Below are 27,363 nucleotides of genomic sequence, written 5' to 3'. Positions count from 1 at the left end.
TCAACTGGAAAAGATTTGCCTTTTAGTACCTTTGAGTCTTTTCAAATTAACTGAGACAAAATCCGAGATTTGTCTAGAATGTCTTTACTGTAATTCACCATGAAATGATTTGCACTAAACCAGTCAACAATGCATCTGTTGTGCTGTACAAAAGGTGCATATGAATGTCGCTGGTGCATAGCTCCATCCTGTATGTTGCACAGCCACATCCAGCTGCTACTGTACTGAATCATTTCAAGGCTCCGATGGGTGACGGGGTCTTTGTCTACATTTATTCAATTCAAACTTTGGCCAACCTATAGCTATTTATCCAGGATAGTATCACAATCTCTTTTTCAAGAGTACATTGTCAGTAGCTTTACAAAGAATAAAACATGAAAAAGAAAAAAAAGCTATAAAAAACAAGGATGTTTACCTGGATGAGAAGCTGAAAGTAGCCTCCCATTCTCTTGACTTGGGTCTTGAGCTCCTCTGCGTTAATGTAGAGCGTTGCGGTTCTGGGATCGACACTGGTCACCCACTGCATGGTGATGAACACGGCTCTCTGGATGGCTGAGGTGGCCTTCACCAGCTGACTCTGTGCTTCAGCCTCAAACACAAACACTGGAACAGACAGAATAAATAAAAATCAGGTTAGTATTTCAAAAGGAGCAGGGAGAAAAAAAAAGGACAAAAAAAAAATAAAATAAAAATACCTTCAGAAAGTATTCATACCATTTGACTTATTCCACATTTCGTTGCGCGACAGCCCAATTATTTTTTTTTTAAATAGGTGTTTTTCCCCCTCTCACCCATCTACACACAATACCCTATCATGACAACGTGAAAACATGTTTTTAGAAATGTATTCAAAATGAAATACAGTAATCTAATTTACATAACTATTCACACCCCTTTGCTGTGACACTCCAAATTGAGCTCAGGTGTATCCAATTTCCTTTGATCATTCTTGACATGTCACTACAACTTGGAGTCCACTTGTGGCCAATTAAAATTGTTTGGACATGATTTAGAAAGAACCATTTGTGTATATACGGTCCCACAGTTGACAGTGGATGTCTGAGTAGAAACTGTACCATGAAGTCCAAGGAACTGACCGTAGATCTCCGAGAATTGTGTTGAGGCATATATCTGGGGAAGGTTATGAAACAATTTCTAGAGTGTTGAAAGTTTCCGAGAGCACAGTGGTCTCCATAATTGGAAAAAAATATGGAACTACCCAGACTGACTAGAGCTGGCCGTCCGACCAAACGAGGCAACAAGGACCTTGGTCAGGGAGGTGACCAAGAACCCAATGACCACTCTGATAGTTCCTTGGCTGAGATGAAATAACCTGCCAGAAGGACAAGTCTCTTCACCAATCTGGACTTTATGGGAGAGTGGCCAGACGAAAGCTCTGTCCAACAATCAAGTTCTGTCAAGTTGATTGTTGATCATTGCTAGACAGACGTTTTCAAGTCTTGCCATACATTTAAGGAGATAAGTCAAAACTGTAACTAGGTCACTCAGGAACACTCCATGTTGTCCTGGTAAGCAACACCAGTGTGTATTAGGTTATCGTCTTGCTGAAAGGTGAATTTGTCCTCTAGGATTTTGCCTGTTCTTAGCTCTTTTCCATAATTTTTTTTTTTTTAATTCATCCAGAAAACTCCAGTCCTTAAATCGATGACAAGCATCCCCATAACATGATGCAGCCACCACCATGCTTGACAATATGAAGCGTAGTGAGCTTTGTATTCAGGGCATAAAATGTATTTCTTTGCCACATTTTTTTACAGTATTACTTTAGTTCCTTGTTACAAAAAGGATGCATGTTTTGGAATATTTTTATTCTGTACAGGCATCTTTATTTTAACTCTGTCTATTAGGTTAGTATTGTGGAGTAACTACAACGTTGTTGATCCATCTTCAGTTTTCTCCTATCACAGCCATTAAAAACTCTGTTTTAAAGTCAGCATTGGCCTCCTGGTGAAATCCCTGAGCGGTTTCCCTCTCCGGCAACGGAGTTAGGAAGGACGCCTATATTCTTTATATAGTGACTGGGTGTATTGATAGATCATCCAAAGTGTTATTAATAACTCCATCATGCTCAAACGGATATTCAATGCTTCCCACAGTTGTGTCAAGTTGGCTGGATGTCCTTTGCATGGGGAACCATTGTTTATAGACACGGGAAACTGCGTGGAAAAACCCAGCAGCATTGAAGTTCTTGACTCAAACTGGTGCGCCTGGTACCCACTACCATACCCTGTTCAAACGGCACTTAGACCTTTCGTCTTGCCCCTTCACCCTCTGAATGGCACAGATACACAATCTGTCTCAATTTAACCGGTCTCATCCCTTTCATCTACACTGATTGAAGTGGATTTAACAAGTGACATCAAAAAGGGATCATAGCTTTCACCTGGTCAGCTATGTCACTCAGTGTATACTTCCATTCATTTTTAAAAAACTGGTGCCTTCAGATGAGTCTTGTGGGCGTCCTAGACCAAAACAACCAACATGTACGTGTTCATTAGAGTCTCACCCTTCCACAGAGGAGTCATATTAGTTTATAGGCCAAACCGTTTGGACGCTACAGACGTTTCCGTGAGAAGACTGATTTTTGGGATGTGTCAAGGTGTGACAAACACCGTTGTAGCTCCGACCACCTTCCACTGCAGATGTGGTGGATTGAGACACAGCCCATGCACAAAAATGAAATAATGTCAAATGCCCATTCCTAGTCGTGAAACGCAGACTTACTGTTCTCCTGACTGTCATCGTCCAGGCCGTCATACAGGTCGGAGATGGTCGTCACGGCCGTGTGCACACAGCAGAGGTCAGAGGTCAGCCTGTCTGCCATGCTCTCCTCGTGGCTATGACACTCGCGCAGCTGCCCTACCGTCTGACCAATGAGATCTTTGCAGATCCCCGGCAGGACGGAGTCTGACGAGCTTGGGTGCAGAGAGGGTGGTTTGGCCACACCCAACAGACCTGGAACAAAACAAAACAGACAAGTTAGGTGAAATATAACGGAATCTCCATGTGACTATGAGGAAGTGATTTCTAACAGCTAACGATATACTGTCCTATATGTGGTAGTCTGGTAAAAAAAAAAGACAAAGTCCTTCCCTCAAACACGCTTACCAGAGGACTGTGGCAAGTTGCTATTATGAAGGCTCTGAATAGGGTGCACTCTGATTTCATAGAGACGCCCTGAAATCCTCCTGCTCTTCAACAGGCTTCTGCTCCTAAAGGGAACAACAACAAAACACATTACTAATGTGTCTTAGAATGGATCCCAACGGTCTAAACCAGTGTTGTGTGTCATCAACAACAAATTCATGATTGACAGGCACCACGCCACATCTCATTCAACTGTCCTATCTTCTCAGAGCAGATGGAGGAGGAGGACAGACATACAGAGAGAACCACAGAGACGGCTGCCAAGTTTCATTTGGCCTCCTCTCCGTCAGCACCAGGCCCATAAACATGGACGACAAGGAAAATAATAATGTAGGGAAAATATTTTCCTGAAGGTTTGCGGGCAGCGGCGGTGGAGAGAACATAGGTACGCTGGCTGGAATTTTTATAGAACTCTAAGAGCTACACGCATTACATTATGAAAACAGAGGGTGGGTGAAGAAATTTGGGAAAAATGTTTGTGGTTATTTCACATTGAGGTGAAGATATTGACAGATTGAACTTCCAGGGCGTGCCAAGTAGCAAAATAAAACGGTGTAAATACCAACACTAGTGCGTTCCACATGTTTGTATGATTTTTCTTGAGGTGACCTCAAAAACTAGGGTTTTTCCCCACATTCAATTTCGTTCTGACTTCTGGACACATTTGTGCATGAGCTTGAGGTCAATCAAGGAGGACAGAGACACAGAGAAGAGGAGAGACTAGGTCTGTGTCCCCAAAGTGCACTACTGTTGAGGGTGCCACATGTAGGGAATAGGGTGCCACATGTAGGGAATAGGGTGCCACATGTAGGGAATAGGGTGCCACATGTAGGGAATAGGGTGCCACATGTAGGGAATAGGGTGCCACATGTAGGGAATAGGGTGCCACATGTAGGGAATAGGGTGCCACATGTAGGGAATAAGGTGCCACATGTAGGGAATAGGGTGCCATTTGGGGGAGACACCAGAAATGTACCTTCTGCGTGAAAAGGAGGCGGCGGTTGAGGAGGCAGACATATCTTGCTCCCACTCATCATTGGGGTCGTAAAACAGGTCGTCATCTTTAGAGGCGCTGCGGTCCCCCTGGGGAGGGAGAATACATTCAAATTAACCCCAGTCATTTATTCAGCTTAATGAGAAATGACAGGAACGGCCCTCTTTCATGCATAAATAAGTGTTTTGTAAATTAGGTGAGCACCGGTAAAATCCACAGAGGCCTGACATACTGTTCTTGCTGCGAGCGTGAGACAGACAGGGCGTGAGACGGACAGGGTGTGAGAACGCAGTCTAAATCTGATAGCGGTATGTTAACTACCAACTACATTAACCAGCTGTCCAAAAGGCTTCATAAATATATGATTACTGTAACTAAACAGTATGGAAAAAAATAATGATTACTGTAACTAAACAGTATGGAGAAAAAAAATCATGATTAGTTACAGTAATCTATATAACAACATGATTGAGATAGACGGCATTCACATTCACACACCAAACACAGCTCTTTAAAGTCAGATGGACAACATATGTATTACGGACCTGGTCGAGTTCCCTCACGGCGGGCCAGCTGGTTACGGACCTGGTCGAGTTCCCTCACGGCGGGCCAGGTGGTTACTGACCTGGTCGAGTTCCCTCACGGCGGGCCAGGTGGTTACTGACCTGGTCGAGTTCCCTCACGGCGGGCCAGGTGGTTACTGACCTGGTCGAGTTCCCTCACGGCGGGCCAGGTGGTTACTGACCTGGTCGAGTTCCCTCACGGCGGGCCAGGTGGTTACTGACCTGGTCGAGTTCCCTCACGGCGGGCCAGGTGGTTACTGACCTGGTCGAGTTCCCTCACGGCGGGCCAGGTGGTTACTGACCTGGTCGAGTTCCCTCACGGCGGGCCAGGTGGTTACTGACCTGGTCGAGTTCCCTCACGGCGGGCCAGGTGGTTACTGACCTGGTCGAGTTCCCTCACGGCGGGCCAGGTGGTTACTGACCTGGTCGAGTTCCCTCACGGCGGGCCAGGTGGTTACTGACCTGGTCGAGTTCCCTCACGGCGGGCCAGGTGGTTACTGACCTGGTCGAGTTCCCTCACGGCGGGCCAGGTGGTTACTGACCTGGTCGAGTTCCCTCACGGCGGGCCAGGTGGTTACTGACCTGGTCGAGTTCCCTCACGGCGGGCCAGGTGGTTACTGACCTGGTCGAGTTCCCTCACGGCGGGCCAGGTGGTTACTGACCTGGTCGAGTTCCCTCACGGCGGGCCAGGTGGTTACTGACCTGGTCGAGTTCCCTCACGGCGGGCCAGGTGTTACTGACCTGGTCGAGTTCCCTCACGGCGGGCCAGGTGGTTACTGACCTGGTCGAGTTCCCTCACGGCGGGCCAGGTGGTTACTGACCTGGTCGAGTTCCCTCACGGCGGGCCAGGTGGTTACTGACCTGGTCGAGTTCCCTCACGGCGGGCCAGGTGGTTACTGACCTGGTCGAGTTCCCTCACGGCGGGCCAGGTGGTTACTGACCTGGTCGAGTTCCCTCACGGCAGGCCAGGTGTTACTGACCTGGTCGAGTTCCCTGATAGCAGCCAGGTTGCTCTGGAACTTCTCCAGGCTCCAGAAGGTGGAGATGCCCAGTTTGGTGTTTTTGACCTGGACCTGCAGCTCTCCCTCTCCGCACTTCTTCTCAGACCCCTCGTGTCTAAAAACAGAGGGAACCAGGTTAAGCTATAAAGAGGACGTAAAGCCAAGTTAAGGGATGAGATATTGAGTGAGAATTTCCTGCTACAGTGCGGGGAAAAAGTATTTGATCCCCTGCTGATTTTGTACGTTTGCCCACTGACAAAGAAATGATCAGTCTATTATTTTAATGGTAGGTTTATTTGAACAGTGAGAGACAGAATAACAAGAACAAAAATCCTGAAAAGCGCATGTCAAAAATGTTATGAATTGATTAGCATTTTAATGAGGGAAATAAGTATTTGACCCCCTCTCAATCAGAACGATTTCTGGCTCCCAGGTGTCTTTTATACAGGTAACGAGCTGAGATTAGGAGCACACTCTTAAAGGGAGTGCTCCTAATCTCAGTTTGTTACCTATAAAAAAGATACCTGTCCACAGAAGCAATCAATCAGATTCCAAACTCTCCACCACGGCCAAGACCAAAGAGCTCTTCAAGGATGTCAGGGACAAGATTGTACACCTACACAAGGCTGGAATGGGCTACAAGACCATCGCCAAGCAGCTTGGTGAGAAGGTGACAACAGTTGGTGCGATTATTCGCAAATGGAAGAAACACAAAAGAACTGTCAATCTCCCTCGGCCTGGGGCTCCATGCAAGTTCTCACCTCGTGGAGTTGCAATGATCATGAGAATGGTGAGGAATCAGCCCAGAACTACACGGGAGGATCTTGTCAATGATCTCAAGGCACCTGGGACCATAGACACCAAGAAAACAATTGGTAACACATTACGCCGTGAAGGACTAAAATCCTGCAGCGCCCGCAAGGTCCCCCTGCTCAAGAAAGCACATATACATGCCCGTCTGAAGTTTGCCAATGAACATCTGAATGATTCAGAGGACAACTGGGTGAAAGTGTTGGGGTCAGATGAGACCAAAATGGAGCTCTTTGGCATCAACTCAACTCGCCGTGTTTGGAGGAGGAGGAATGCTGCCTATGACCCCAAGAACACCATCAAACATGGAGGTGGAAACATTATGCTTTGGGGGTGTTTTTCTGCTAAGGGGACAGGACAACTTCACTGCATCAAAGGGACGATGGACGGGGCCATGTACCGTCAAATCTTGGGTGAGAACCTCCTTCCCTCAGCCAGGGCTTTGAAAATGGGTCGTGGATGGGTATTCCAGCATGACAATGACCCAAAACACACGGCCAAGGCAACAAAGGAGTGGCTCAAGAAGAAGCACATTAAGGTCCTGGAGTGGCCTAGCCAGTCTCCAGACCTTAATCCCATAGAACATCTGTGGAGGGAGCTGAAGGTTCGAGTTGCCAAACGTCAGCCTCGAAATCTTAATGACTTGGAGAAGATCTGCAAAGAGGAGTGGGACAAAATCCCTCCTGAGATGTGTGCAAACCTGGTGGCCAACTACAAGAAACGTCAGACCTCTGATTGCCAACAAGGGTTTTGCCACTAAGTACTAAGTCATGTTTTGCAGAGGGGTAAAATACTTATTTCCCTCATTAAAATGCCAATCACTTTATAACATTTTTGACATGTGTTTTTCTGGATTTTTTTGTTGTTATTCTGTCTTTCACTGTTCAAATAAACCTACCATTAAAATTATAGACTGATCATTTCTTTGTCAGTGGGCAAACGTACAAAATCAGCAGGGGATCAAATACTTTTTTTGCCTCACTGTAGATCCATCTCAATATGTGGCAAAAGAAAGAGTATTTCATATCCAACGGGATGTAAAGATGAAGATACCCTCCACTCATACCTGCTGAAAACTGTGTTCTTCTTGAGTTTGTCACTGATCTTGTTGGCCTCCTCGATCATCAGAGACAACTTCATGGCATCCCACCGAGGAGGGACTGAGAAAACAGGTCACCAGAACTGTAACTAGCTACACCACCAAAACCATTGTGTGATGCAATGGAAACACTAAATCTAAATCACAACACAATGTTACCTCAATGATCTCGTACCCCTACACATCGACTCGGTACTGGTTCTCCCTGTACATAGCCAAGTTATCTATTATACTGAAGGAAAATATAAAACGCAACATGTAAAGTGTTGGTCCCATGTTTTCATGAGCTGAAATAAAAAGATCCCAGAAAATGTTCCTTATACACAAAAAAGCTTCTCTCAAATTTTGGGCACAAATTATTTTACATCCCTGTTTGTGAGCATTTCTCCTTTGCCAAGGAAATCCATCCACCTAACAGGTGTGGCATATCAAGAAGCTGATTAAAAAGCATGATCATTATACAAGTGTACTTTGTGCTGGGGACAATAAAAGGCCACTTTAAAACATGCAGTTTTGTCACACAACACAATGACACAGATGTCTCAAGTTGAGGGAGCGTGCAATTGGCATGCTGACTGCAGGAATCTCCAGAGCTGTTGCCAGAAAATTGAATGTTCATTTCTCTACCATAAGTCACCTCTCCAACATCGTTTTAGAGAATTTGGCATCGCGTCCTACCGGCCTCACAACTGCAGATGGGCCTGTAAGTAAGCATTTCACTGCTATTCCACACGTTGTTTCCAAACCATTTGAGGTATAAAATGTGATTTGTTAGCTACCACAATAAGTTATGCCTCTCCTATTATTGTAATAACATCTAATCTCTGATTCATACACTTCACACCTGGTTTGTATTCATTAGTGCAAGCTGTTGCAATGAAAAATGCTTTGCAACGAAAACTAGTTTCTTATTGGACAAGTTCAGGTAGTCCCTCCTCATTTCAGACCGTTTTCTCATGAATACGACCCAGGAGATGAAAGTCCCTAACAATGGTTTACCGTTTTTCGGAGTCCGGCTTCCTTTCAGCGCCAGTTTCCTCTGCATCTCCTCGAGGTCTTTGCCGATCTTCCTCTTCTCTGCCTCAAGGGCCTCCACCACCTTGGCCTGCCGGACGCCGTGGTCGTCCATGGCCCGCCGTGTGGCCTGGGCTTCCATATGGAGGCGGAGACGTGTCTTGTGCGTGTCCACCTCCTGCTCCAGCTCCACCTTGGCCGACTGCAGCTCCTCCATCTTGGAGGCTACCTTCTGCTGGTCCATCTCCCAATGCCGCTTCCTCTCGCTCTCCTCCTCCTGGGGGACGGAAAGCACCGTTGTCGGTGAGTGAAAGAACTAAATGTAGTGGATGTCACGCCAAAAATATTACAACGAATGACTATGCCTGCAAAATGTTAAAGCCAACGACTATGCCTACAACATTTGTAGCCTAGTTCTGTATGGAATGTCGGTTCATTAAGGGACAGAGGTCAGATCATTATCTCCATGCAGCGTCAGAAAATTTGGGAGCGACCAAACCACGTGCTGGTGCAATCAACTGAAAAAGTTAGCGGAAAACATTCTAGAACCCTGACATATGATATACGTTAAATATTTTTACGATGAGTCTGATTTAGCTAGTCGTTATACAATACAGTTAACCCTGCCATAACACCAAATGACTCCCTTCACAGACAGAGAAGACACTATTGTACAGTAAAAAAACAAGGTCTGATGTGAACATGAAGTCATCGCCCTAGACTTGTCAGTGTTTTCAATTCACACATTATGTCGGTAAAGCCATAGTTGACGTACCAGTTCTCTCTCCAGGGCTTTGATCCTGTTCTCATAACAAGCCTTCTGGTCCGACAGCTCCTCCTGGGCCATCTCTTTAGCCCCCAGGATACCCTGCATCATCTCCTCTTTGGCCTTCAGACGCGCCTCCTCGATCTCCTCTTCCAGTCTACATGGAAACAAAACGGACGCCTAGATGTATTAACGAGTTTCAGAATGAGTGCCGTTTTTTTTTTCTTCCCAGTATCACACATTATTAAAGTGAGCATCCACACATCTTTCCACAGAGTACAAATGGGACTCTCAGTTAATCACATTGACGTGTGATAGGAATCATATCAAATCATTTCCGAATCTTGTGATCAACTCACTGTGCTCTTTGAGCGGAGAGCAGCTCGTTTTTGGCAAACTCAAAGTCCTTCTGGCCATCGCCCGCTCCCGTCCAGCACGACACGCGTTTCCCAGACTGCACCTCTGCCGGGTGGTTGAAGCGGAAGTAGTGGTCTCCGCCCAGGATCACCCTGTCGCCCTGGAAACCACCAAGAGAAATACCCCCAAAACACAATCTCAGTCAGGTTTCTAATACTGTGCGTTTTTATTATTAATTTCATGTGTACACAATACGTACACCGACGCGAGGACACAATACGTACAACGACACAATACGTACAACGACACAATACGTACAACGACACAATACGTACAACGACGCGAGGACACAATACGTACAACGACACAATACGTACAACGACACGAGGACACAATACGTACAACGACACAATACGTACAACGACACAATACGTACAACGACGCGAGGACACAATACGTACAACGACGCGAGGACACAATACGTACGACACAATACGTACAACGACGCGAGGACACAATACGTACAACGACACAATACATACAACGACACAAGCCAATACATACATGACACAGGACAGTGATGTCAGAGACCAGGTTCCCGTTGACAAAGGTCTTGGCGTTTTCCACGGGGGTGATGCTGACTTCACCGTTTACGTTGGAAATGACACTGAAAAGGAGAATGTTAGTGAATTCATAACAAAACATGTAAGAATGACAAAAGAGCACTGGAATGGGGGGAATTTCCTGTATGAATGTTTTAAAAAAGCAGCAACAAGTGAGACAGCCAGGACTCATTAGAAGAGTAAATGAGGCTATGGTTTCTGCCCACTAAAACCAGAGTGGTGGTGGGTCGGTTCCCCTCACCAGTGGCGGTCGGCGATAAGGGCCCCAGACAGCTGGATGTCGTGGGGGGACTCGGACTTGTGCTGGCCGACCTCGGTCTGTCCCTCCTTAATCATGTATAACAGCATCTCCGACAGCTGTGGGTCCTCGTTCAGGTTCACCAAGTTGGGCAGTCGGTTGTCCACCGTAAATGTGACGCCCGCTTTCTGATGGGGAGAAGAGAGGGAAGCAGATGAAAAAAGGAGGTGAAGTGATTTTCTGAAATGTGCCAAAAGAATGTGGAAGGTAGGTCGATACAGTAGAGTGAAACACTGATTATGAAGATAAAAGGTCACTTTTAGCTAGGTTATAAGCTGACCTGTAATTCTTCGGTTTCCTCACGTTTGTGTTTCTCTGCCTGTTCCAGCTTCTCTCGCCACGCTCTGACAAGAGGTGAAGGAATCAGATTCAAGTTGAACTAAAAACAGTTGTAGTATTTTTTGCTACATAGCTCACAGAGCCTCTCCGGGACAAGATGTGTGCAGGTTTTATGGTTGTCACCTGTGGGCCTCGGCCATCTCTCTCTCCTGCTGCGTTAGCTGGCTCTTCAGAGCCAAGATCTCCTGCTGGAAGAGGTGCATCTTCTCTGGCTCGATGCCCTGAGAGCTCATCTGAGCTGCCCGTAACTTCTCTACCTCAGCTTTCAGCTCTAGTGACGAAGACCCAAACAAATTACATTGTTACATTTCTGCTAAAACAGAAAAAGTTAGGTGCCATTTTGTATGAGCTTTTGTTACATCACATGTATGACTGTCAAACAGTAACCTACCTTTTTGATACCAGTGGAGGCTGGTGGGAGGAGCTATAGGAGGACGTGCTCATTGTAATGACTGGAATAAATACAACGGAGTGAAACATGGTTCCCATACGTTTGATACAGTTCCATTTATTCCATTCAAGCAATTACAATAAGCCCGTCCACCTATACCTCCTCCCACCAGCCTCCTCTGTTTAATACACATAATATGGTACTAAACCATAAAAAGGTAGATGGTCACAATCTCTGCACCGTTTCCCCTTCCCGTATAAAATAAAGCCTTTGCAAGAGCTCCCCCTAGCGCCAAAAAACAGGAAATGTGGCGTAGCAATTTCCTTTGAATAATACCTTCATGACAGTTGAGATGGCCCCGGCATGATGTGACAGTGTATGAATATGGCCCGAAGGCAAGGTTAGAGCCGGGGCTACTTAATTGAACCTGGTGATGGATGGATGGATGAGAAAAAGATAGAGAGATTGGTGGCAGCATGGAAGGGCGAGGGATGAGGGGCTGACCTCTGATGAGCTTAGCGTTGGTGTCCTCGTTGACCTTGGCCACGTTGATGATCATGCGGGCCTGCTTGGCATACCGCAGCGTGCTCAGGCTCTCCTCCACGTTGCTGCCCGCCGGACTCAGGGTGGCGATCATGGCTGTCTTGGAGTTTCCGCCCAGGCTCTCCTTCAACAGCCTGGACAACAAGGCGACAGAAAAGGGTATTCGGACACGGTGGAGATGCAAACGTTATTCTCGCAAAGCTCTCGACAAAATGACTTACTTCACAAACCTCTCTCGCAATGTTATATGAAACCTGGATGAAATGTAGCTTCACAGAGAGTTGCAAGATGATCTGATATTAGGTGCATGTTTAACAAAAAAATTTTAGGAAAAGTTTATGTGGGGCGGTGCTTTTCCCAGTCACACACACACCCCCCCCCCTCCGCATCTATACAGAAATGACTATTTGTGGATTCTCAGGTTGACTTTCCCACAGAATCACTCTTTCACAGGCTTGATGATACTGTAGTATGGCAGGGTTGGGGTCCATTCCATTTCAATCCAATCTCTCAACTGACTATATTATAATGGAATGGAGCCATCCCATGTCTGTATAAGAGGCATTTATCTTTTACTCACCATGTAAGCACAGCCTCCCTGTAGGGGGTAAAGACCTTCCTCCTAGTCTGGGCCTGCTCTGACAGGGCAGAGATCACCTTCCCCAGGCTCAGCAGGGACTTGTTGATGCTAGCACCTTCCTAGGATACAGACAGGGGAATAGGATGCACAACGCATCACCGGCGGGCAAACTACCTGCCCTCCATGACACCTTTCAGCACCCGGTGTCACAGGAAGGCCAAAAAGATCAAAGACAACAACCTCCTGAGCCACTGCCTGTTCACCCCGCTACCATCCAGAAGGCGAGGTCAGTACAGGTGCATCAAAGCTGGGACCGAGAGACTGAAGAACAGCTTCTATCTCAAGGCCATCAGACTGCTAAACAGCCATCACTAACATAGAGAGGCTGCTGCCTACATGGAGACGTCAATCACTGGCCACTAAACAATGCCACTTTCAATAAGGTTTACATATCTTACATTACTCATTTCACATGTATATACTGTAATTTTATACCATCTATTGCACCTTGCCTATGCTGCTCGGCCATCGCTCATCCATATACTTACATGTACATATTCTCATTCATCCCTTTTAGGTGTGTATTAGGTAGTTGTTGGGGAATTGTTAGATTACCTGTTAGATATTATTGCACGGTCGGAACTAGAAGCACAAGCATTTCACTACACTCGCATTTGCATCTGAAACCATGTGTATGTGACCAATAAAATGTAATTGTGGATTTTCCCATCTAGTACAACTGGCTGTACACTACTGAGGAAGAGTATTTTTAGACCCAGGTGTGTGTGAGACAACAGCCCAGGTGTGTGTGAGACAACAGCCCAGGTGTGTGTGAGACAACAGCCCAGGTGTGTGTGTGACAACAGCCCAGGTGTGTGTGTGACAACAGCCCAGGTGTGTGTGACAACAGTTAATATTCTGTACCAAAATGAACAAATGGCAGGAAACGACGCAATTCCACACAAGAAAACACTTTCTCATTACGGGTAAACCTAGTATGCTGATATCGGTTGCTTTCTGCGGGTAAACCTAGTATGCTGATATCAGTTGCTTTCTGCGGGTAAACCTAGTATGCTGATATCGGTTGCTTTCTGCAGGTAAACCTAGTATGCTGATATCAGTTGCTTTCTGCGGGTAAACCTAGTATGCTGATATCGGTTGCTTTCTGCGGGTAAACCTAGTATGCTGATATCAGTTGCTTTCTGCGGGTAAACCTAGTATGTTGATATCAGTTGCTTTCTGCGGGTAAACCTAGTATGTTGATATCAGTTGCTTTCTGCGGGTAAACCTAGTATGTTGATATCGGTTGCTTTCTGCGGGTAAACCTAGTATGTTGATATCGGTTGCTTTCTGCGGGTAAACCTAGTATGCTGATATCAGTTGCTTTCTGCGGGTAAACCTAGTATGCTGATATCAGTTGCTTTCTACAGGTAAACCTAGTATGCTGATATCGGTTGCTTTCTGCAGGTAAACCTAGTATGCTGATATCAGTTGCTTTCTGCAGGTAAACCTAGTATGCTGATATCGGTTGCTTTCTGCGGGTAAACCTAGTATGCTGATATCGGTTGCTTTCTACGCGTAAACCTAGTATGCTGATATCGGTTGCTTTCTGCATACATATTTACTAAGCAGTACGTTCTAAATAGTACACAGTATGATTAGTACACACTATGGTCCATTTCAGTAAGTAGTAGGTAAGGACAGACTTGGGACACGGTGTCTATGACCATTGAAAATGTGGATGAGTAAAAAAAAGCAGTGGAAACACAGTGGTGTAGAGTGTGCTCACCATGAGGCGGTCACCGCTGGTCTGGGCTGAGGAGCAGCGCTCGCTGCCGGCCAAGTCCACCAGGTTGATCCTGCTGGTGATCCTGTGGTCGTGTTCTTCCCCCTCCACAAACTCAGTCTACACACACACACACATGAAATGTGTGTATTCAAACAGAAACATGCTATATATTCCCTAGAGGTAGATTGTAGAGATGCACTGGACAGTGACGCTAAAACACACAAAGACAGAGGGCCGGCGTGGTTCACCTTGGTCTGGGTCATAACCAGGGTGAAGACAGAGTGGGATCGGGAGCTCTTGTCGTTCATGCCTGTGGCTGCAGTGGCTCGCTGCTTGTTCCCAAGCTCCAGCCAACCCTGGAAACAGGAAGAGGAAAGAGTGGGAATTCATCACTTTACTAAGGGTTCAAAAAGTGGTAATCAGTGTTCAGAAACCATGTCTGTAAAGCACCTTACCTGAATGTCTTCATAGGAGCTCACCACGTTCCTGAAGAAAACATACAGTCACTGAGTGAATCCTTAAGACTAGCAAGCCATCATTACATCTGACAAGACATTCATGGAAACCAAAGGTTTGCTCACGTGGACAGCTCAGCAACATAAGGCCCGTCGACTGGATGTTCCCTCACCCTCAGCTAGAAACACAGAGAGCATTGTCATTACTAAGATCATTTAGTAGAATGGAAGTAAAAATGGCTTTGAAAATCAGCACAGAACACATTAATTAATAGACCTGTTTAATGAAAATCTCATAGGTTTTAAAAGGCATTGTCCATATGGTGTATATCTAGGCATTTTGTACTACTCACAGGCAACCTCTTGTGGTTTTGTTCATCCCTGACGACGAGCAAGTCATGGATTTTCTCATTGTACACCTCGAAGTAGCTCATCCCCAGATGACATGTGACCTGTTATACAACAGCCAAGTTGTTGTGAGCGCTTGATTGAGTAAGATTTCTAATGTATTCATTGCACATGGCAAATAACCTAAAAACAAATGCTTTACATGACAACTGGACAGAATCAACAAAGTGTATATCTTGGTATGAATTTTAACCTGATTGTCAACTGACAGCCGAGAAAAGAGCTCCTGGCAGAACCTTGGTGTTAGCCCTGCCTCCTCCCCGAAACCCATCATACTGCAGAACGATAGGGAAACATCGTCCAATTTCACACATTTGGATGCAACAGTTTACTTACTAACTTCAAAAGGAGACTCGTGACAACACAAAAATCAGCTAGTGTGTGTGTGTGAGAAGAGAAAAGAGAGTGAGAAAGAAAGAACAGAGTGAGGCGTACGTGTAGGACTTCCCCGACCCAGTTTGACCGTAAGCAAACAGGCAGGTGTTGAACCCCTCAAAGGCCCTCTCCAGAAGAGGCTTGGCCAGTTTTTCATACACCGTCTGCTGGCTGGCAAAGCCAGGGTCGCTTTTATCCACGGAGCAGAAGGAGAAGTCATATGTGAAGGCATGCCTCTGCTTGGTGTCTGGATGTTGAACAACAGTCTCCTGGTTATCCATGAAGATCACCTGTGATGCTTTCTCTGTCTTCTCCCTGAAAGCAAATGTAAGGCAGATATTGGGTCATTTTTTTACATCACTGATTAGGCCTAATGGATAAAGAAGCAAATTAGTATGATGACTCTTGTTGCAGTTAAAGAAGGGGGCCATATTTATGCCAAACAGATGTTTAGTTAGAGCTGGATGAATCCGATTTCAATGAAAAACAAATTAAATCAAATAGATATACAAATAATTTTTTTTACCTGGTGTTGAATGGCCTCACCCGGACCGCAACTGTCACAGCACTGTTCTCCATCTTCAGGGTATCCGGTTTGGATCGGACCAAAGGCTCGGTGGAGACATAGGATGTTGGTACAGGGGTAGAGGACCTCGCCACGTTTACATCGCTATGGATCGAGTTCTTTCTCACCTGAGCTGGCGGAAACGTCGAGGCCACGTTCGCTCCTTGACTACTGAGCGGAAACTTCTTGGAACGGTGAATTGCACCGGGTTTTGCAGCCTCCACGGTCACCTGTGCGTGCTTCTTTAGCCTCTCTAGGCTTGTCGTTTTTACAGCCCCCACTTTTTGGCCCTTTTTCCCAGCCAACCTCTCAAAGGCATCCTTCTTTGCCGTGATTTTCTCGAAAGGAGTCTTTCTCGTGGGTGTTGAAAAAGTTTTGGTCTGGTCCTCTGGTTTTGTCACGTCTACTTTACCCGGGGTTGCTGGTTGTTTTGGCGTAAATCTAGACGGAAACCTTTCGACTCCTTTAGTTGGGGTGTTTAAAAGGTTAACAGCTTCTCTCGATTGACTTTTAGATGAGGTGTCCCTAAGACTAAATGACCGTAATACACCTGCATTTCCTGTCGTTCGGGGGTTTGATTCAGAGAGACCTTTAGACTGATTAGAGTCGGTACCGCTGACCCAGCGTTGTCTAGAGCCCTCTGCTTTGCCCATGTCATTACCTGCGCTTTTGTCAATTGAACCTGTTCTGGTTCTGCGTTGCAACGACAGTGTTTTCTCAGATGCAGGTGTGCTATTCGGAGTCATATCCATAGTGTTTTCACTTCTCGTTTTGTCGCCGTTAGCACCCGTTTTGCTCCTCTGAAGGGCGAGTCGGCCAAGAACCGGAGTGTCATTCTTCTGGCCTCTGCTTTTTGACAGGCCAGAGATAACACAGGTCGTGTTTAGCTCCTTGGTTTTATCCAATGATCTCGTATCGTCACTTTTTACATTTTTTCGCGGAACTTCAACGCTGATCTTTGAAGCTTTTCGGGTTTTCGCGTCAGGGTCCCTTGGTGTCAAGACATTATCATAAAAAGCGGTGTGCTTTTTCTTTGGTATCGAGTATAAAGACATGGCACTGTAGAGATTTAAAATATGGTTAAAAAAAAAATACAAATCCTTCGTCAATTAAATGTTTCCAACGTTATCCGTAGAAATAGCTATTAAAATTGCACATCTTCCCCTGCAAAAAGTTAACGTTAGCTTTATTTACAAGTGGATAATTGTAATGAAACAGGAACTAGCTAGCTCGCCAACTCAATGTATTTTGTTTAGTTGGTTGGCGACGTTAGCTTAGCTAACTAGCTAAAAGAAAGCACATTAAAGCCGAGAATGATAATCCGATCAGTTTACTTAATAAAATAGTATAATTTGGACATTGAATATATGCCAGCTATCTACTTACTCCTGAAGACAGGAGATTGAAGTCAGTTTTGTTTGTTGACTTCGCTTCTGCGCCGCGGCCATTTCAAACTCCTATCAGCGACTTGCTATTGGCTAGACAGAAATTACGTCACCGTCCACAGCAAAACAATGCAGTGCCTGTGTTTGACAGGTAGATGGCAGTATTTACAAAATGCACAACTATATATATATATATATATATATATATATATATATATATATATATATATATATATATATATAAAAACAAAGTGTCAACTCGAAATTACAACTCAATCAAGTTCATATAAATTTATTCACATTTTACAAATTACCCAGATATACACACAAAGTAGCATAATAACGAGTGCATCTGTCTATCTCTTTGAGCTCCTGTTGTGTTTCCGGATGATGTCGAGGAGGTTGTTCTTGGTGACCATGATGTCATCCTCCCCCCTTTGCTTGGCTTTCTGTTTGTCCCTCCTCTGCTGCTCATGGAGGTGGGGGGAGTTGAGAAGCTGGGGTGGAAGCTGGGAACCTGTGGGCTTCACCCGGTTCACCACCTCCAGGAACAGACGTTTGTTGTCGTTGTTGACAAACGTGATGGCCGTGCCCCGGTGACCCAGTCTGCCTGCTCTGCCCACCTGAGAGGAAGGAGTGTAAAAAAAGTCACACCGGACAGAAACATTTGCAATGTCACCTGAGTAGCCCCCCCCCCTACACACACACACTTTCATCCATTTGTAGACAATACAGAAAAGTTTCTGTGCCAGATGCTCCCTCCAAGATGCAAGAAGATATTGTCTCAGACATTGATTTTGTATGACAAAAGCACACCAGATTTATCCCATTCACAACAATAGCAAATTGACCCACCTGATGAACATACTCATCCATGTTGGGTGGCATGTCAAAGTTGACCACCAGTTTGACGTTGACCAGGTCGAGCCCTCTGCCCAGAACGCCAGTGCTGACCACCACTTCAAAGTCCCCTTCAAGTAGACCCTGAGGAGGAGGTACAAAACAGCTTAACGGTATAATAATCTTTATGGAAGTACATTGCCTTTGTCCAGCTTTTCTGTTTGAGCCATAATAGCCAGACCTTGGCCCGTATTCATAAAGCATGTCAGAGTAGGAGCACTGATCTAGGATCAGGTCGTTCCCCCCCCCTTATCCATGTAATCCAATTAAATATGATATTTAAAAAGGCTAAACTGATCCTGGTGCTGTGGTAACCAAACTTTTGAGTCGAGACCACTTTGAGGCAAAATGAGATCTACCGCTCAGACTTAAACTTATTCAACATTAGCCTATGAAAAACAGTTCTGTAACCATGAGGTTTGTGCAGTAAGCTATACGCCTAATACAGTATCACTGCATATTGTCTATACTTAATGCCCTGCCAATGTTATTCTCAGACCATTTTAAAATGATAGAAACAAAAATAAATTGTAGGTATATGATCACACTGGTAATAGATCATTTGTTGTATAACTTGTGAGGCACAGATGAATGACCATAAATGTAAATCATTTGCTTTCTTTATGTTACTGGACTAATGGTGCCTGCCCCTGATTGTCAGTCTCAACGAAAGGAGAGCATCAGTGGGGCCTCCTCTCACCGTCGGATCTAGTGTGTATGGTACAGTACTGTCCAGTATCCAGGGAAACCCTTTGAACATTCCACTGAATACACCTCGAGGGTACTACGTAAATGACAACATTTCTTAATGTTTTAAATCTGTAAATGAAAATGAGTGTTTATCATTGGACAAGTCCTGGCACTCCCTTTCCTTGTTCCAGTCTGTCATGTTCCGTTTGATGCTAATGAATAAAGAAAAACCTGGCTGCCACAGGCCTCACCTTGAGGATGCGGTTGCGTTCCCACTGGGTCTTGTCTGAGTGGATGGCCACCGCGTTGAGGCCCATGATCTTCTTCACGGCCTCACACAGTAGGTCCGCCCCAAGTTTACAGTCCACAAACACAACCACCGGAGGCTGGTACAGCTTTCCATCCTGGGTGGGCAAAACAAAGACAGGTAATGATGATAGATAAAATACATTACATTGAACATCTCATTCCAAAATCATGGGCATTAATATGGAGTTGGTCCCCTCTTTGCTGCTATAACAGCCTCCATTCTTATGGGAAGGCTTTCTACTAGATGTTGGAACATTGCTGCTGGAGACTTGCTTCCATTCAGCCACAAGAGCATTAGTGAGGTTGGGCACTGATGTTGGGCGATTAGGCCTGGCTGGCAGTCGACGTTCCAATTCATCCCAAAGGTGTTCAATGGGGCTGAGGTCAAGTTCTTCCACACCGATCTCGACAAACCGTTAAATTCTCCGCAACAGCTCTGATGGACATTCCTGCAGTCTGCATGCGAATTGCACGCTCCCTCCAAACTTGAGACATCTGTGGTGTTGTGTGACAAAACAGAACATTTTAGAGTGGCCTTTTATTGTCCCCAGCACAAGGTGCACCTGTGTATTGACTATGCTGTTTAATCAGCTTCTTCATATGCCACAGCTGTCAGGTGGATCTTGGCAAAGGAGAAGTAAACAAACAAATTTGTGCACAAAGTTTTAGAGAAGCTTTTTGTACGCAATAAACAGTTTCTGGGATCTTTTATTTCAGCTCATATTGGGTTTATATTTTTGTTCAGTATAGAAGAAAGTCTATTTAAATTGTTGGAAAATAGACTGTGGGTTGCAGGTCAAATATAGGAGTACAAGTCAACATCCCCCTGGATGGTAACATTGATCTAAGCAGATCTAATGCCATTTCTCCAACGGGTCTGTGAAAGCACAGCCTCTTCCCGCTCCCTACCTTATATAGATGGCATGAACCGTTGCTCAGTTTCCTGGAGCAAAGCCATGGCTGAGGGCCCACCCATTTCCTCTGGAGAGGGGGGGCAGGGCTGCAGCGACTGCTGTCTTAATATGGTCCAGTGGGAGTCTTCAGGAATTCCCACTTTTGACAGAGTTAAAAGAGATTCTCCAGTACTTTCGTATAATTTTTAGCCAGTAGCACTCACAAGCTAAAAGTAGTCGCAGAAAACTGAGTACTACATCACATGCAGATATGTGCACCACGTCATTGCTCTGTCTCACTATGCTGTGTGTGAATCTTGCTGGCAGTCACTCAAATGCAGAGAGACTGAAGCTCATTGGGTAGAACTCTATTTGCTAGGGGGCTGGCCTACGTGGGGGAAAACGTAAGGTAAACGGCACAGCACAGATTCAAGAAAAACAGTTGCTTTCAAACTAGGGATTACACATTGACACATCCAGCCCAAAGCGGGAGGTTTAAAAAATACATAGTAGTTACCAACGTTTCGGAGCAGGTCTTTAACACTCCTTGCTGAGAGCATATGCTTTATGACACTATACAGAAAATGCCAGTAACCTGTAATTAAAATTCCCAAATTAACATTAAAATGTCATTTACACCTGGGTTGTGTTCATGAGGCCACGCTACGGATAACATTTTAAATTATTTTACAACAAAACAAAAACTCCCTGTTTCAGTCTGTTTTCTTCCGTTTGCTGCCTAATGAACACAACCCAGTACACTGAAGAAAAGCTATTGAAAAATCACCTACATTTAAAATCTCAAAGAGCTTCTTCTTCTTGGAGGGCTCCTCCACCCAGAGCACTATCTGGCGGATGTCGGCGCAGGGCTGGTTCCTGTCCCCGATGGCGATACGTACCGGGTCCTGGGTCAGTCGGGCTGCCAGCTGCTCTGTGCCCTTGGGGATGGTGGCAGATGTTAGCAGGGTCTGGTGCTCCTCCGGGATGTTCTCTAGAACCTTCAGGATCTGCTGCTGAAAGCCCATCTTCAGCATGGTGTCTGCCTGCACTCATAAGAGGACAAATTATTTTGAATTCTGCTGAACAATGTCGAAATAGTATTACTGGTACACGGGATGGGGATCAATCCCATTTCAATTTAAGTCAATCTACAAAAATGTGCTCTTTTGCCAACTCTGGTACATTTACATCGATGTGAATATTGAAATGTTGATTAATGTGCACAGTCCTTGTCAAACAAAAGGGCAGGGGCCTTTTAAATCATTTCAAAATGACTGCACAATAGTGTTCTTAATTAATGCTATGAGAAGGCATATTTACCTCATCAACCACCACAACCCTCACTCCATCCAGCTGCACTGCCTTCTGTTTCAGGATCTCCAGCAGTCGTCCTGGGGTAGCAATTATTATCTAGAAGGCAATTAAGAGAAAAACAAACAGTTTGGTTAGTCAAACTGTATTAATTAAATAAATGAACTTAATGTTTCTTATGGCAAGTGGTAACTGTACTTTGCACATAGATAGAATTGAGACAGGCCTATTTGCATCAGTTTTTGAATGACTGTAGTCTTCCTTTCTCATGGCTATCTGCATAGTATAGCCTATCATTTGAAATTGTAGCTAAGCTATAGAGGGCCTTCATTGCAAGGTTATGGGAATTTAATATTGACATACTGTAGAAAATGTCTGGTAAACATTGACTTAATATTGTCCAGTACACTCTTTGAAACATTAACGTAACAATTGTACAGCATCATGAGAAACGTTGAGGTACCGTTGTACCTTGATGGTGCTCTTGAGGCGGTGGAGCTGCGGGGGCAGGGGCATGCCTCCCACCAGCAGGCCAGTCCTCATGTTAGGTAGGCCCAGCACCAGCTCCTTGGTCTGCCTCTCGATCTGGATGGCCAGCTCCCTGGTGGGGGTCAGGATGAGAGCCGCCGGACCACCGAGACCACCCTCCACTAGCCTCTGATTGGGGAGGAATCAAGACAATATTTATAAACAAAAAATAGATTTTTGGTCTTAGGGTAGCAAAATTCTGGTAACTTCCACACTTTTTAGGTTTTCATTTCTGGAAACAACCCTAGTGTTAGGCTCCGTAAGGGTTAGGCTCTGTAAGGGTAGGGTTAAGGTTAAAGTTTTACATCAGATTTTTGGGGAGAGAAATTCTGCTACTTCCAGCTTGCTTTGCAGCTAGGCCCAAAAGTGATAATCACACTATCAGGATGCCACAGTCTGCTCCTACCAGACCAATATATAGTCCAATGAATTACATCACACAAAGCCACGTAAAATGCTTAAAGGTTAGATCTACTTGTTTTCCCCACATACAGCAGTAGAAATTAACTTAATGTTTCTTATGGTAAGTGGTAACTGTACTTTACACAGAATTGAGACAAGCCTATTTGCATCAGTTTTTGAATGGCTGCAGTCTTCCTTTCTCATGGCTATCTGCATAGTATAGCCTATCATTTGAAATTGTAGCTAAGCTATAGAACATAAAACAGGCCTGTGCATATGAATTACTCATCGCTGTTGCTTCAAGGAGACCCAGTGAGGGACCGGTTCAGAACTGGGTTAACAGCTGTGCTGGATTTTCAAAGTTTAGCCGAGGTACTTCTTGCTGAAAACGGTGCCAACAGTGAGGTTGAAATACAGCAAACTGTCTGAAGTATTTGTTATAGAGTCCTTTCTGACCTTGATGTGCCTTTTTTGGGGGGGTTTCTTTTTTTGTTCAACTTTAAAAAGTTCCTCCTTTGTTACTCAATATTGTGAGAAAAATCATTCCAGTATTTTTCACAACCATGAAACCAAAAAGGTATCATGAAAGATAAACACTAAGGAGCTTTTCACACTACAACCGAGCCTGTACAAAGCTGTACTCGGTACAGTTGAAGTCGGAAGTTTACATACACCTTAGCCAAATACATTTAAACTCAGTTTTACACAATTCCTGACATTATCTCCTAGTAGAAATTCTGTCTTCGGTCAGTTACGATCACCAATTTATTTTAAGAATGTGAAATGTCATTATAATAGTAGAGAAGGATTTATTTCAGCTTTTCTTTCTTTCATCACATTCCCAGTGGGTCAGAAGTTTACATACACTCAATGTGTTTGTTAGCATTGCCTTTAAATTGTTTAACTTGGGTCAAACATTTCAGGTAGTCTTCCACAAGCTTCCCACAATAAGTTGGGTGAATTTTGGCCCATTCCTCCTGACAGAGCTGGTGTAACTGAGTCAGGTTTGTAGGCCTCCTTGCGCGCAGACACTTTTTCAGTTCTGCCCACAAATTTATGGGATTGAGGTCAGGGCTTTGATGGCCACTCCAATACCTTGACTTTGTTGTACTTAAGCCATTTTGCCACAGCTTTGGAAGTATGCTTGGGGTCATTGTCCATTTGGAAGACCCATTTGCGACCAAGCTTTAACTTCCTGACTGATGTCTTGAGATGTTGCTTCAATAAATCCACATAATTTTCCTTCCTCATGATGCCATTTATTTTGCGAAGTAAACCAGTCCCTCATGCAGCAAAGCACCCCCACAACATGATGCTGCCACCCCCGTGCTTCACGGTTGGGATGGTGTTCTTTGGCTTGCAAGCCTCCCCCTTTTTCCTCCAAACATAACGATGGTCACTATGGCCAAACAGTTTGTTTCATCAGACCAGAGGACATTTCTCCAAAAAGTACGATCTTTGTCCCCATGTGCAGTTGCAAACCGTAGTCTGACTTTTTTATGCTGGTTTTGGAGCAGTGGCTTCTTCCTTGCTGAGCGGCCTTTCAGGTTATGTCGATATAGGACTCGTTTTACTGTGGATATAGATACTTTTGTACCGGTTTCCTCCAGCATCTTCACAAGGTGCTTTGCTGTTGTTCTGGGATTGATATGCACTTTTCGCACCAAAGTACGTTCATCTCTAGGAGACAGAACGCATCTCCTTCCTGAGTGGTATGACGGCTACGTTGTCCCATGGTGTTTATACTTGCGTACTATTGTTTGTACAGATGAACGTGGTGCCTTCAGGCATTTGGAAATTGGTCTCAAGGATGAACCAGACTCCTTGGAGGTCTACAATGTTTTTTCTGAGGTCTTGGCTGATTTATTTAGATTTTCCCATGATGTCAAGCAAAGAGGCACTGAGTTTGAAGGTAGGCCTTGAAATACATCCACAGATACACCTCCAATTGATGTGAATTAGCCTAACAGAAGCTTCTAAAGCCATGACATCATTTTCTGGAATTTCCCAAGCTGTTTAAAGGCACAGTCAACTTAGTGTATGTAATCTTCTGACCCACTGGAATTGTGATAATTATAAGTGAAATAATCTGTCTGTCAACAATTGTTGGAAAAATTACTTGTGTCATGCACAAAGTAGATGTCCTAACCAACTTGCCAAAACTATAGTTTGTTTTCAAGAAAGTATGTGGAGTAGTTGAAAAACTACTTTAATGACTCCAACCTAAGTGTATGTAAACTTCCCACTTCAACTGTAGCTATGCATCCACCATAGTTGCTGAAAATGTCAATGTGAAAAGAAAACTTTCAGACCCAGCATAGTTCAGTTCAGTGTGATAATACAGTGTAATAATCAAGCCAGCCACAAGACTGTATTTCACTGTACCTTCAAAGCACACACTACTACTGGCAGCAGAAAGGCCACCGTCTTCCCAGAACCTGTGTCAGCACTGGCAATCACGTCCCTGCCAGCCAAGCCAACAGGCACCATCTGCATCTGAACAGGGGTGGGAGCCTCATACCCTGCCTTCTTCAGGTTGGCACTAAGAGTCGAGGGAAGGTTACATTGCTCAAACTCTATGATGGGCCTGCCCACCTCACTGCCCTCTGTCACAATGCCCAGCTCCTGTTTTACCCGCTGCACTTGCTCCTCTGTCAACCCAGAGATAAATGCATCTTCCTTGTAGGAATAGTCCTTGTATACATCCTCAACACTATTGCCAGCTCTGTCAACGGCTGGCTGTCCACATTGTGAAGTCCTCTTCTCCTCTGTGTCATCACGTTTAAAGGCATCTTCCCCTGTGCCCATGCCCATTTTAGCCAGGTGACTGGCCTTGCACTCTAGGCTGCACACATCATTGTCAGTGCTGTCGCAGATGTACTCCCCGAAGCGAGCACACATGACGCAGACGGGCTCCCCTGGTTCGGGCCATCTCTGGCTCTTTCTGAAGGATTTTACAGGCTCCTCTTCTTCGCTTTCCTCGGTGCTGGACTCAGACTCTGAGGACTGTTGGTCCTCTGGTGCTCGTACAGGACAACCCTGCTCCAGTCTTGGAAGGTGTGTGTCCTGGTAATCAGGCTTCGCCTGTGTCTCAGTGTTCATGTCTGTCTCTACACTCTCATAGGGAGCTGTAGTGGAAGTCTGAAGGCTGGGGTTGGGGGGTTGTCCTGTGCCATCATTGCCTTCATTTTCTCCGTCCTGGCTCACCTTGCACTTCTTCTTAAGCACCTGACTTGTGTTGTCTGTTGGTCTCTTCACTTTCAGTGCTCTTGGCATAAACATGTTTCCAAAGTATTATTCTAAAGAGCATGAATGGGTGTGACAGACTGTTACGAATATAATATTCACGATGTTTAACGTCAATCAAAGACTATCTCAGTGATAATGCCACCTGCACACAGATGAGTGGGCATCAGCTAGACAACGCTAGTAACTTCAAGCCTAGCCAGCTAGCGATACAAAACAACACCAGGTTTTGGCGCAATTACATTGCGATTTAATGACCAAATCGACGCAAGTAAACCCACAAAACGAATTATTAATTGCTGGTGAAAAACACAAAGATATCGAACTAAACTGAAGCTAACACCCAAACTGAAGCTAGCTAACGAGCATAAAGCATCTTATCCAACGTCGACTCACTCAGAAAGTTGACTCATGTTGATGACGTCTCTAGTCTTTTTCTTCTTCTTTGGGTTTTATGGCGAACTACACGCAAAATATGTGTTTTCGCCACCAACTGAACGGGGGTGTAAACATTTACAAAAAATAAATAAAATCCATATGGGGGAAAGGAAAATGTATATGAATCCACGCAAACTACAAAATAAAATCTGCATATTGGATTAGTATTTTTTTTAAATCTAATTAAATAGTTTTTTTGTTTATCATATTACTCCAGTGCTAGCCTCTCTACACTGGCTTCCTGTTAAGGCAAGGGCTGATTTCAAGTTTTACTGCTAACCTACAAAGCATTACATGGGCTTGCTCCTCCCTATCCAATTTGGTCCTGCCGTACATACCTACAGGTAGGCTACAACCCCAAAGGGGGGCACCAACCCAGACAGGAAGATCACGTGAGTCACTAGAATTTCTAAGCAAACATTATTATTTTTTATTTTTTATTTTTTAACATTTTAGTCATTTAGCAGACGCTCTTATCCAGAGCGACTTACAGTAGTGAATGCATACATTTCATACCATCATTTTTTTTTTCCTGTGCTGGCCCCCCGTGGGAATCAAACCCACAACCCTGGCATTGCAAACACCATGCTCTACCAACTGAGCTACAGGGAGCTCTATTTTTATGGAATGGTCTGCCTACCCATGTGAGAGACGCAGACTCAGTCTCAACCTTTAAGTCTTTATTGAAGACTCATCTCTTCAGTAGTTCCTATGATTGAGTGTAGTCTGGCCCAGGAGTGTGAAGGTGAACGGAAAGGCACTGGAGCAACAAACCGCCCTTACTGTCTCTGCCTGGCCGGTTCCCCTCTCTCCACTGGGATTCTCTGCCTCTAACCCTATTTTCTTTTCACCTTTATTTAACTAGGCAAGTCAGTTAAGAAGAAATTCTTATTTTCAATGACGGCCTAGGAACAGTGGGTTAACTGCCTTGTTCAGGGGCAGAACGACAGATTTTTACCTTGTCAGCTCAGGGATTCAATCTTGCAACCTTTCGGTTACTAGTCTAACACTCTAACCACTGGGCTACCTGCCGCACCTATTACAGGGGCTGAGTCACTGGCTGTCTTTCTTTCTCTCTTTCTCTTCCATGCCGTCCCTGGGAGGGGTGCGTCACTTGAGTGGG

At 44.9% G+C, this 27,363-nt stretch overlaps 2 protein-coding genes across 5 annotated transcripts in view; both read right to left on the bottom strand.

Annotated features, from left to right (window-relative positions):
* LOC106574164 (kinesin-like protein KIF14) overlaps positions 1-17,621 on the bottom strand; it is a 30,463-nt gene extending 12,842 nt beyond the window's left edge. For 2 of the 4 annotated variants that reach the window (XM_014149828.2, XM_014149831.2), the window contains exons 1-24: positions 17,525-17,621; positions 16,100-17,197; positions 15,634-15,888; positions 15,392-15,473; positions 15,144-15,242; positions 14,917-14,969; positions 14,791-14,821; positions 14,584-14,691; positions 14,336-14,452; positions 12,547-12,665; positions 11,928-12,100; positions 11,156-11,303; positions 10,974-11,037; positions 10,637-10,821; positions 10,337-10,439; positions 9,775-9,932; positions 9,425-9,572; positions 8,635-8,926; positions 7,603-7,696; positions 5,706-5,841; positions 4,145-4,251; positions 3,130-3,233; positions 2,746-2,976; positions 416-603 (exon numbers count right to left, since the gene is read on the bottom strand). In XM_014149828.2, the coding sequence (XP_014005303.2) occupies positions 416-603; positions 2,746-2,976; positions 3,130-3,233; positions 4,145-4,251; positions 5,706-5,841; positions 7,603-7,696; positions 8,635-8,926; positions 9,425-9,572; positions 9,775-9,932; positions 10,337-10,439; positions 10,637-10,821; positions 10,974-11,037; positions 11,156-11,303; positions 11,928-12,100; positions 12,547-12,665; positions 14,336-14,452; positions 14,584-14,691; positions 14,791-14,821; positions 14,917-14,969; positions 15,144-15,242; positions 15,392-15,473; positions 15,634-15,888; positions 16,100-17,197; positions 17,525-17,586 (4,155 nt within the window). In that variant the 5' untranslated portion in view covers positions 17,587-17,621. Of the gene's footprint in view, positions 1-415; positions 604-2,745; positions 2,977-3,129; positions 3,234-4,144; positions 4,252-5,705; positions 5,842-7,602; positions 7,697-8,634; positions 8,927-9,424; positions 9,573-9,774; positions 9,933-10,336; positions 10,440-10,636; positions 10,822-10,973; positions 11,038-11,155; positions 11,304-11,927; positions 12,101-12,546; positions 12,666-14,335; positions 14,453-14,583; positions 14,692-14,790; positions 14,822-14,916; positions 14,970-15,143; positions 15,243-15,391; positions 15,474-15,633; positions 15,889-16,099 lie in introns of all 4 variants that reach the window. The other 2 variants (XM_014149827.2, XM_045697407.1) reach the window with 2 other exon arrangements.
* Positions 17,622-17,799: 178 nt separating this feature from the next.
* On the bottom strand, positions 17,800-26,220 carry LOC106574166 (DEAD (Asp-Glu-Ala-Asp) box polypeptide 59). Its single transcript, XM_014149834.2, has 7 exons — positions 24,942-26,220; positions 22,098-22,283; positions 21,636-21,725; positions 21,107-21,358; positions 19,365-19,517; positions 18,379-18,507; positions 17,800-18,146 (listed from the first exon to the last, which is right to left on the bottom strand). Exons 1-7 carry the CDS (start codon positions 25,836-25,838, stop codon positions 17,880-17,882), a joined length of 1,974 nt encoding a protein of 657 aa, XP_014005309.1. The 5' UTR covers positions 25,839-26,220; the 3' UTR covers positions 17,800-17,879.
* Between the last annotated feature and the right edge of the window lie 1,143 nt (positions 26,221-27,363).

Source organism: Salmo salar, chromosome ssa16, assembly GCF_905237065.1.
Source record: "Salmo salar chromosome ssa16, Ssal_v3.1, whole genome shotgun sequence".
Classification (NCBI taxonomy): domain Eukaryota; kingdom Metazoa; phylum Chordata; class Actinopteri; order Salmoniformes; family Salmonidae; genus Salmo; species Salmo salar.
Note: the sequence above shows the minus strand (reverse complement) of the source record. Positions and strands in the feature narration are given on the sequence as shown.

What these genes read in the sequence shown, in the direction of transcription:
- LOC106574166 (XM_014149834.2), bottom strand. Translation starts at nt 25,838, where the DNA reads ATGTTTATGCCAAGAGCACTGAAAGTGAAGAGACCAACAGACAACACA. An exon ending in AACGCAACCGCATCCTCAAG is followed by an intron (nt 18,508 to 19,364) that starts GTGAGGCCTGTG and finishes CCTCCTCCTCAG; the next exon opens with GGTCTACTTGAAGGGGACTT. An exon ending in TGGATGAGTATGTTCATCAG is followed by an intron (nt 18,147 to 18,378) that starts GTGGGTCAATTT and finishes CCTTCCTCTCAG; the next exon opens with GTGGGCAGAGCAGGCAGACT.